The sequence below is a fragment of the Bufo bufo genome, chromosome 9 (genome assembly GCF_905171765.1).
Source record: "Bufo bufo chromosome 9, aBufBuf1.1, whole genome shotgun sequence".
NCBI lineage: Eukaryota > Metazoa > Chordata > Amphibia > Anura > Bufonidae > Bufo > Bufo bufo.
In genome coordinates this window covers 11,783,093-11,794,446 of record NC_053397.1, presented here as the reverse complement: position 1 = coordinate 11,794,446, position 11,354 = coordinate 11,783,093, and the positions used below count along the sequence as shown (strand labels likewise).

At 49.9% G+C, this 11,354-nt stretch overlaps 1 protein-coding gene across 1 annotated transcript; it reads left to right on the top strand.

Annotated features, from left to right (window-relative positions):
• On the top strand, positions 1 to 4,637 carry MRPS25 (mitochondrial ribosomal protein S25). Its single transcript, XM_040408380.1, has 4 exons — positions 1 to 222; positions 2,478 to 2,584; positions 2,884 to 2,971; positions 4,237 to 4,637. The coding sequence occupies exons 1-4, from the start codon at positions 89 to 91 to the stop codon at positions 4,427 to 4,429; spliced, it is 522 nt and encodes a 173-aa protein (XP_040264314.1). The 5' UTR covers positions 1 to 88; the 3' UTR covers positions 4,430 to 4,637.
• The last annotated feature ends 6,717 nt before the right edge of the window (positions 4,638 to 11,354 follow it).

Below are 11,354 nucleotides of genomic sequence, written 5' to 3'. Positions count from 1 at the left end.
CCTCCCAGCATGCACTGCGTGTGAGAGCTGCAGTTCCCGGCGTGCCGTGCGGCCATGCTCCTGTAAGTGTCCCCGGCCGAGCGCCAAGATGCCGATGAAGGGGCCCTTCCCGATCCGCCGCACCCTGCAGTATCTGCAGAGCGGGGAGGTCGTCTTCAAGAACAGCGTCAAGATCATGACCGTCAACTACAACACCCGGGGGGAGCATGGAGAGGGCGCCAGGTGAGGAGAGGTCACAGGGCAGGGTGCGCCAGGTGAGGAGAGGTCACAGGGTGAGGGGGCAGAGGGCGCCAGGTGAGGAGAGGTCACAGGGCAGGGGGCGCCAGGTGAGGAGAGGTCACAGGGTGAGGGGGCAGAGGGCGCCAGATGAGGAGAGGTCACAGGGTGAGGGGTGCACCCATAGATAGGTCACAGGGTGAGGGGGACAGAGGGCACCAGGTGAGGAGAGGTCACAGGGCGAGGGGTGCACCCATAGATAGGTCACAGGGTGAGGGGTGCACCCATAGATAGGTCACAGGGTGAGGGGGACAGAGGGCACCAGGTGAGGAGAGGTCACAGGGCGAGGGGTGCACTGATAGAGGGCACAGGGTGAGAGAGGGGGTGTCAAGATACTTAGGGCACAGGTTGAGGGTATTAGGAGGGTGAGGGGCTCAGGATATGCAGATGATGGGTGCACAGGGCGAGGGGTGTACAGACACTTAAAGGAAATGTGTTTAACATTTTTAAAGAATTTTTGGTGACATTATTTTCCAGGTCACTGTCTATATTAAAACAATAACTATAAAATCCTGCAGTTTTTAGCACCGGCCACTAAGCCTAATAATAGGCGCCACTTCTTGGTCTGTATGGATCACTTTACTGCAGTTATCTGCTTATCATTATAGGCAGGATTAGAATGACAGATAAGACAGGATCCACCATTAACAATAGGTGATATCGCAGCTTGTCTACTCCACCTCCCTGCACAATGACCTCTGCACAGGTCACAGAGCCTAGAAAACTCTGCCATAGAAGTCAATGAGGTCCCCTCCTGACCATTGTGTTTGTAGCCCATGGGGCTGCCGTAAAGCAATTTCCTTAATGCTGTTAAGAACAGCTCAGGCAAGATGGCCGCCCCCATAATCATGTTCAGAAAATTTAATAAAAAATGTACAGTTAGGGGTGAGGACACTGGGGGCACAGAGTGGTAACAGAGGGTGAGGACACTGGGGGCACAGAGTGGTAACAGAGGGTGAGGACACTGGGGGGGGGGCACAGAGTGGTAACAGAGGGTGAGGACACTGGGGGGGGGCACAGAGTGGTAACAGAGGGTGAGGACACTGGGGGGGGCACAGAGTGGTAACAGAGGGTGAGGACACTGGGGGGGCACAGAGTGGTAACAGAGGGTGAGGACACTGGGGGGCACAGAGTGGTAACAGAGGGTGAGGACACTGGGGGGCACAGAGTGGTAACAGAGGGTGAGGACACTGGGGGGCACAGAGTGGTAACAGAGGGTGAGGACACTGGGGGGGGCACAGAGTGGTAACAGAGGGTGAGGACACTGGGGGGCACAGAGTGGTAACAGAGGGTGAGGACACTGGGGGCACAGAGTGGTAACAGAGGGTGAGGACACTGGGGGGGGGCACAGAGTGGTAACAGAGGGTGAGGACACTGGGGGGGGGCACAGAGTGGTAACAGAGGGTGAGGACACTGGAGGGGGCACAGAGTGGTAACAGAGGGTGAGGACACGGGGGGGGGGGCACAGAGTGGTAACAGAGGGTGAGGACACTGGGGGGGGCACAGAGTGGTAACAGAGGGTGAGGACACTGGGGGGGGCACAGAGTGGTAACAGAGGGTGAGGACACTGGGGGGGCACAGAGTGGTAACAGAGGGTGAGGACACTGGGGGGGCACAGAGTGGTAACAGAGGGTGAGGACACTGGGGGGGGCACAGAGTAGTAACAGAGGGTGAGGACACTGGGGGGGGGGGGCACAGAGTGGTAACAGAGGGTGAGGACACTGGGGGGCACAGAGTGGTAACAGAGGGTGAGGACACTGGGGGGCACAGAGTGGTAACAGAGGGTGAGGACACTGGGGGGCACAGAGTGGTAACAGAGGGTGAGGACACTGGGGGGCACAGAGTGGTAACAGAGGGTGAGGACACTGGGGGCACAGAGTGGTAACAGGGTGAGGACACTGGGGGGCACAGAGTGGTAACAGAGGGTGAGGACACTGGGGGCACAGAGTGGTAACAGAGGGTGAGGCTCATGTATATTTTGGGGCACAGGGTGAGGGGTGTACAGACAGGCTTAGTGGAGAAAGAGCACCTGAAGTAACGGGTTGAGGAGTATGACAGGGCGACGAGGGGTCATCAGTGGGATGAGGGGTACGAGGAGGGTGTTGATGGCACAGGCTTAGGGGTATAATAATATTGGGGCGAGGTGGGTGAGACCTTGGGTTGTTCACATTTTCCCTTTCATTCTCGTCGTCTTCTTGCAGGAAATTTGTCTTCTTTAACATTCCTCAGATCCAGTACAAGAACCCCTGGCTGCAGATTATGCTGCTGAAGAACATGACCCCCTCGCCCTTCCTGCGCTTCTACCTGGGTGAGTGCGGGGGCCGCTCAGTTACTAATCAGCTTTCCCTGATATCTGCGGGGTGGTCACCGTTACTATATCACCCTGTACTGCTGCCCTGACTGTGGCAGTCCTCACTGTTCATGAACCAGGAAGCTCAGGATGAAGAGATGTACGAGTCCCTTCTGGACAATACACTGAATGATCCTATTAATCTGCACTGTATTAATCCCAGTATCAATGCTGTTATCTCTGGGGGGGGGGTTCTGTATAAACCCTGAGCAGTCTCCGCCCCGTTCGCTTACAGTCCGCGTGTCTTGTCTCGGCAGATGACGGGGATCAGGTCCTGGTGGATATCGAAGACAAAAGCCGGACCGAGATCTTAGAGCATGTGAAGAAAATCCTGGGAAAGACAGAGTAAGACCACCAATACCTCTCTGCTTGCTGTCAGTGAATTCATCTTTTACATCCAGAAGCTGGAATCCTCACAGCTGAAGGTTTGTTACAGTTGTATCCAATCTAACACAATTCGCTGTGAGCTCAACAGTCTGGATTCCAGACTGATACATTTTATCTGCACTGATACATTGTAACAAACCATCAGTCTGGAGTTCAGACCGTTTAGCTCACAGAGTATTGTCTAGACTGGATACAGTAGTAACAAATCCTGCTGTGAGAACAATTAGTCTCTGTTCACACTTATATTATCGACTTTCCATCGGGATTTATTGACCGCAGGAATATCACACACAAAACCTGTTGGATCCAATTTTGAGCCAGTGTCATACTGGTTAATTGTTTACTTATCTTCATAGTAATCAGAGCTCCATTTTCCTGATACAGAGTTCCAAATCCCCTGCATAGTCACCGTTACCTGATAAAATCCTGACTTCCTACAGCCACCACTAGAGGGAGCTCCCTGTATGCAGATTATCAATCATAGCACAGTATGTAGTGAGCTCCCCCTAGTGGTGGCCGCAGGTAGACAATTCAGTCATCTAACACTGTGGCCATGCAGGGGATTTGGAGCTGTGTATCAGAAAAACGTAACTCCGACCGCTGTAATTATGTTTTACAGATTAGGGTACTTTCACACTTGCGTTGTTGGATTCCGACAGGCAGTTCCGTCGCCGTTTCGGCAACCTGTATGCAAACGGATACCATTTGTAGACGGATCTGGATGCGGATCTGTCTCACAAATGCATTGCAATACCAGATCCGTCTCTCTGGTTGTCATCCGGAAAAACGGATCCGGTATTTATCTTTTTCACATTTTTAAACCGGATACGTTTTTCCGGAACACTTGGGGCAGGATCCGGCATTAATGCATTTCAATGGAAAAGAATGTCTGATCCGGCATGTGTTCCGGGATTTGGGATGGAGAAAATACCGCAGCATGCTGCGGTATTTTCTCCGTCCAAAAACCGTACAGTGACTGAACTGAAGACGTCCTGATGCATCCTGATCGGATTGCTCTCCATTAGGATAAAACTGATCAGTTCTTTTCCGGTATTGAGCCCCTGGGACGGAACTCGGTACCGGAATAGAATAACGCTAGTGTGAAAGTGCCCTTAAATGAGCACAGATTTTAGGCCAATATGGGGGGTGCTCACAATTGGCCCTTGTCCACGACCCTCCACCAGGTTTATTTCATGTAAGTATCTTGTATTTTCTCCCCACAGAGAGACTCTAAAAGCAGAAGAAAAGGCAAAAATGGTGTCGTCCAATCCCGCCAACTTTGGCCCCAAAAAGTACTACCTGCGCAAGTGCATGTGTGAGGTGGATGGGCAGGTCCCGTGCCCCGGGCTGGTGCCGCTGCCAAAAGAAATGACTGGGAAGTACAAAGCTAAACTGAGAGCTGGGACTGAGGTGTGACCCGCCCGTATCGATGCAGGGGGCACCGCGGCGGGGGCGGTTTACCTGCTGTCATCACTGCTGTTTTTTTTTGTTTTGTTTTATAAATTAAAAGACTGTTATTTTCACGACTATTTTATCCTCTGGTGGCGGGTCGTGCGCCGCCTCGTCAGAAATATCTAGTGAAAGAGGGGCAATCAATGAGAGTTTCAGGAGGGGACCCTCAAAATAAAAAAACACCTGTAGCAGTACATGATGGATGGGGGGCATTTACTTTTGTTTTGTGATTTTTGTATTCCATGTCATTGGAAATATCTTAGCACCAGGCTGTTCACAGACCTCACCAGGAAAAACGAAAATGTTCTGCAGCCCTTGGCTCTGTCTGTGCCTCTGATTCTCCATAAGGGGGAGAACCCAGAAAGCTTTCTGTATATCACACAGGCTTGTAGGCTGAGGAAGAAGAGCGGGAGACCAAGGCTGAAGCCTCGTGGGAGAAGATCTAACGGGGTCCTGTATAGTGTCTCTAGCTATAAACTCCCAGCGTGTGTCCAAACAGCTGCCGGCAGGAGAAGAAGGCTGCAACCCCGGGATTTATAAAGTCTCCAACCTGCGGCTCTCCAGCTGAGTGAAAACTACAACTCCCAGCATGTCCTGGCAGATGCAGGTTTGTCAGCAGAGAAGAGACCCATGAGATATCAAGTCTGACAGTTGAGGTTTTGCTGTCTCCATCAGGAAAGCAGGCAGGTGGGCCCACAGAATATTCTGATAAGGCCTCATGCACACGACCGTTGTTTGTTTCCGTTCTGGTTTTTTTTGTGGATAGCGGACCCATTAATTTCAATGGATCCGCAAAAAAAGTGGACAGCTGTCCGCATCAGTATAAATAGTGCATGTCCTATTTTTTTCTAGTTTGCAGACAAGGATAGGCATTATTACAATGGATCCGCAAAAAAAATGGATGCCATATGGAATGTCATCAGTTTTTTTAGCGGGACCGCAAAACACATACGGTCGTGTGCATGAGGCCTAACTCTTAGGCTTGTAGGATGAGACAGGAGACCTAGGCTTGCAACTCAGTGAAATACCAATGTTGGCAGCATATGCAGTGTTTATCCACCTGCTGCAAAGCTACAACTCCCAGCATGCCCTTACAGCTGCAGGCTTGTGGGCTGAGAAAGATGACTGGGAGACCAGAGCTGCAGTCCCATGAGACCACAGGTTTGATAAGACCCTGTGCAGTGGTCTCCAACCTGCGGCTCTCCAGCTGTTGCAAAACTACAGCATCCAGTGTGTCCTAACAGCCGCAGGATTGTAGGCTGAGAAAGGAGACTCATGACCTGTGCAGTTAGACAGGACCTTGTGCAGCTGAAGTTCTGCAGCAGCTGGGGAGCTCCACCATTTTTCTCTCCCATCAGGAAAGCAGGCAGGTGAGCCCAGGGAATATTCTTTTATGGCACTGGCTTGTAGGATGAGAAGGGAGACCAAGTCTGACAGGACCATGTGCAGTGTTCTTCCACCTATTGCAATACTACAACTCCCAGCATGCCTTAGCTGCATCCTTGTGGGCGGAGAAGGGAGACCAGAGCTGCAGTCCCATGAGACAGGTTTGATAGGACCCTGTGCAGTGGGGCTTTAGTGTTAGCATGCCCTGACATGACAGCTGCAGGACCAAGAAAGGAGACGCATGAGAATTTGACAGGACTCTGTGCTGTTGCTATTTTGCATCATCTAGAGACCCACAGGGTGAGGACCGCTGCATTGGCCCCCCGCAGGGTGAGGACCGCTGCATTGGCCCCCATCCAACTTATATCATGGCGCCGCAGCCGTAGTCTCCCTTCTCAGCCTACTAGCCTGAAGATCTGTCGCCATGCTGGAGACCACCAACTTCGTGTGATAGGAGTAAAAACATAGAGTTGGTGAAATTGTACATCTATATATATTATTACGGGGGAAATGTCTGGAGTGAAATGTAATTAAGGAAGTTTTCCCGGATTCCGTCAGTCGTTCCCGTGACACCTCCGACGCTGGAGTAATGGCAGGTAATCCGGGCGATTTCCATTTGAATCCTCCGATGCTTTTGATCAGCGCCTTCTCCGGGGTCTTTTGATGTCGCAGCGAGCAGTAATTACCGTCTCATTTCCATGTCTGGCGCTCAGTAAATTAGAGTGAAAGGGGCCGCAGATACGGAGGTAGATCAGAGAGATACCTTCTGCCTCCCTCTCCAAGTAGGGCAGCTCTTTATTCCCGCAGATATCCTGCTCTTTAACCCCTTCTGCTCTTCCTGCAGAACTACAAGCCCCAGCAGATCACCCCGTGTGGCCAGTTGAATATTTGCATTGCCCCCATGTTGGATATTTTTGGCTGATTATTGTTTAAAAGGGACTAGGTCACTAAGGAAGGATCCTTTTAGATAAAAATAGAAAATAAGTCGGGGCGTTTCCCACCGCTCCTATTAAACCGACTTCTTCATGGAGTCTGGGAAGTGTCGTCTGACTAAGGAGGCTGATCGGGCATGTATGAGAAGCTACCTGACTGGCACGTTGGGGTTCATATTGGGGCTGGCGGCACAATTTGTGGCAGTGGGTCAAGCAAGACGAGTCTGGGGGAGATGGGTGCACCTACTGACTATACATTTACCCTGCAGGGGCCGCGATACATGCCCGGCCTGGATATGGTCTTAGCGCTTCACGACCGTAGGTCCTGGGGGAGTCCACAGTCTCTATCTGCAGTCTTAAAGGGGTATGGGATCTGACCTGGATCCTGAGAGTGAGGGAGCGCCGATTCAGCACCACCGAACGTTCCATGGATTTCTGCTGCGGATTTGCAGTTACACATGCCACGGATCCACACATGGATTTAGTCCTCTTCAGAGGGGTTAATCTGCACGTGACCACCCAGCATGGATTCCGCACCAAGACGGGACATATCCAATCGGAGCACGGAAAAATCCACTTAATGTGTGCAGTAAGGACTAAATTTCCCACTGACAATAGAAGGCGGATTTTAAGGAATAACAGGCACAAAAATCCACCTTAAAGGGGCTTCCAGAATTAGAAAAACATGCCTTTCTAGAAACAGCGCCACCTCTGATCACGGGTTGTGTCTGGTAGTGCAGTTCTGGGGCTGAGCTGCAATATCACCCCCGACCTGAGGACAGGTGTGGCGCTGTTTTTCTAATCCAGGACTTACCCTACATCTACGGGTTACACATTCGTTTTGACGTTTCCGAGGTTTTGTTAATGACGCCAACATGGTTTAGTTAACTTTTATTTTATTTTTAATTATAGAAAAGTTTCCAGCAGTCGGAGAAGTTATCACATGCATCGTCTGCAGCATAAATACATAACTCACATTCAGACTCTCACGGCGTCACTACGGGATGTTCACCGCACAAGAGCGGAGGGCGGCGGAGCCGTATAGTGTCCTTAGGACTAGTGATACGGACCATGGCCGGGGCCAGGACACGCCCCTTTAATTTAGGGCCTCCACAAGCCATAGACTAAACAGACTCTTAAAGGTGCAGTCCAGTCTTATGATAATGAAAAGTTATGCAACTTCTTCACATACTTTTCAAGATCTCTAATTGCTTTCAAGGAATAGGAACATTTCTCTTTACATTCAGAGGCTGAACACACAGAACAGACCCTAAGGCTACACGCACACGACCGTGAAAAAAAAAAACGTCCGTTAAAAACTTAATTATTTCACCGATGCCTTTCTGAGAAATGGACGTTAAAAATAGACCTATTCAATTGTATGGGGGCAGTCTGTCAGTGAAAAACGGACAAGATAGCGCACGTTCTAATTTTCTACGTCCGTTTTTCACTGACAGTCCAAAAAACTGCCGTGTGAATAACCCCATAGACGATCATTGGTCTTAAAACAGACACGTGATGTCCGTTTTGCATGTAGCCTAATATGTCTCACCGCTTGTTACAATTGTATCCAGCCAGCAAAAATGTCTGTTACAATGTATCAGTATGGAATTAGCTCAGGGACGATTGTTTAAAACTGGATACTATTGTATCAAAGCTTCAGTTGTGTGAGAAGTATTCCCATTCACAGACTGCAAGCAGAGATATTGAAACTGGCAAGAAAATGAAGCAAAGAGTATACTGTAGAGCACAGACCCTTTAAAGCTGAGGATGATAATGCGTTTGATCAATAAATTAGGGATATTAGGGCTGATTACAGTGAAGATCTCGTTAGTAAGTAGCTGATTTATTAGTGAGCAGCGGTGCGGCGTCGCCATCGGCGGCTGCTGCTCTATGTTAATACAATACACCGAGAACTTCTCTGCTGGAGCCTGGTTCACATTTTGCAGTTATTGTGCTGTTATTTCTTGATCTGCATTTCAACTATGATGAGGTTTTTAGGTCTCGCTGCAGGTTTTCTTCAAGATCTGTGCAGATCTGATGCCGACATTGAGCGTTTTCATACGATCAACTCTAAGGACCCTTTCACACGGGCAAGAATTCCGTGCGGGTGCAATGCGTGAGGGGAACGCATTGCACCCGCACTGAATCCGGACCCATTCACTTCAACGGGGCTGTGCACGAGCGGTGATTTTCACGCATCACTTGTGCGTTGCGTGAAAATCGCAGCATGCTCTATATTGTGCGTTTTTCCCGCAACGCAGGCCCCATAGAAGTGAATGGGGCTGCGTGAAAATCACAAGCAAGTGCGGATGCGGTGCGATTTTCACCCATGGTTGCTAGGTGACGATCGGGATGGGGAACTTTATTAGGGCAGAGAGCTGAGCGCTCAGCTAGAGGAGACAATTCATATTTTGCATCTTTTATTTTCTAGATCGGGCTCCTCTGACATTCTGCTTCTGGAGCTGCAGGTTCCCAGCTCAGTGGATGCTCCACGATTGTGGGTCTGCCGTTTCACAGCTCAGTGGCTGACTCCTGCTTATGGATCTGCAGGGGAAGAGCTCAATGAGTGTCCCCTGCTTGTTAAGCTGCAGGTTTAGTATATGTTCTCCGCTCGTGAAGCTGCAGGGTCAGAGCTCAGAGAGTGCTTTCTGTTTGTGGCGCTGCGGGTTCATAGCACATTGTGCGTTCTCTGCTTGTGGAGCTGCAGGGTCAGAGCTCAGCAGCTCTTCCCTCCTTATGGGGCTGCAGGTTTAGAGAACCGTATTTGTCTACTTTCACACTGGCGTTTTGGCTTTCCGTTTGCGAGATCCGTTCAGGGCTCTCACAAGTGGTCGAAAACGGATCAGTTTGCATTCTAATATATTCTGAATGGAAAAGGATCCGCTCAGAATGCATCAGTTTAGTCTCCATTCTTGCAGCGTTTTGGTGTCCGTCTGATGAAACTGAGCCAAACGGATCCGTTCTGGCAATGGGGACGGATCTGTTTTCACTGACACAATAGAAAACGTATCTGTCCTCCACTGACTTTCAATGGTGTTTAAGACGGATCTGTCTTGGCTATGTTAAAGATAATACAAACAGATCCGTTCTGAACGGATGCAGACAGTTGTATTATCTGAACGCATCCATCCATGACGGATCCGCACAAAACGCAAGTGTGAAAGTAGCCTAAGTTCTCTTCTTGAGGAGCTGCAGGTTCAGAGCTCAGTGGGTATTCTCTAGCTCAGTATATGTTCTCTGCTTGTAGAGCTGCAGTTTCTGGGCTCAGTGGGCATTCCCTCCTTATGGAGCTGCAGGTTCAGAGCTCAGTGGGTGTTCCCAACTTCTCCTCCTCTCTCTCTGCTCTCTCTGCTCTCGCCTCCATCTCCTGCCTGCTCTCACATTAACATGGCTCTGCTAGCTGCAATTCCAGGGGGACAGTTCGGCTCAGATATCAAACGCTGATCGGCACTGTCCACAGAGTCCTGCAGGAGGAGGAATACAGACTATATACAGTTTTTTTTTGTAGTCTGTAACCATGGAGACACAGTTCTTCAGAGTGGCTGTGTACCCAAAACAATGGATTATTTTTTTTTTTTAAATCAAAACTAAATTACTTTATTTATTCTAAATTACGAATTAGAGGAAAGAAAATGTTATGGTTGCAAATGTGAACACAGCCTTTAAAGGCAAAGCAGCATCTCAACAAAGGAAGCAGCGCCCCCTAGAGTCTCCGTACAGCAGCACCGCACGCAGCTCAGCATAATATGATATATAAAAAGTGTTAACAATAATAATAATAATCTGCCAATCATTTACTACATTGCACAGGGACCAATCAGCATGCAGCGTGGACCTTGCATCGTCATGCTGATTGGTTGTAACGATTTGTGCGGCGCAGGTCGTCCGTCGTGTAACGTGTACGTGCGCTGGGTAATGAAATCAGAGAGGCCGCCTATTAACAGCAACAGACGGCACAAAGTATAATAACGTCAGAAATAATACTCCTTTCTCCTTGAGTTTAGCCCTAAGAGGACAAGGGCCACCAAACTACGTTACTAGAGTACTTCCTCGATAAGGCTCCATTCACACGTCCGTAATAATGGGTCCGCATCCGTTCCGCAAATTGCGGACCCATTCATTCTCTATAGGGCAGGAATGGATGCGGACAGCACACAGTGTGCTGTCCGCATCCACATTTCCGGAGCGCGCCGCCGATCTTCCGGTAGGAGGCTCCGGAAAAAAATAGAAAATGTCTTATTCTTGTCCGCAATTGCGGACAAGAATAGGCATTTCTAAGGGGGTGCCGGCCGGGTGTACTGCGGATCCGCAATGCACAACGGACGTGTGAATGGACCCTAAGGTCCCTTTACACGGGAAGACGGAGCAGCAGATTGTCGGGAGGGAAGCGTTTCTTCTCAGCAATCGCTTGCTCGTTAGTGGAGGAGAGTGCGGCTATTACCTGCAGCGATCTCCTCCACATTATAGGGAGCAGTCATCGCTACGCCATCGCTCGTCCCCATACTGAGTCGTTGTTTGCCGGCAGCAGATTAGCGTGATTACACAGCACAATCTGCTGCCGGCAAATG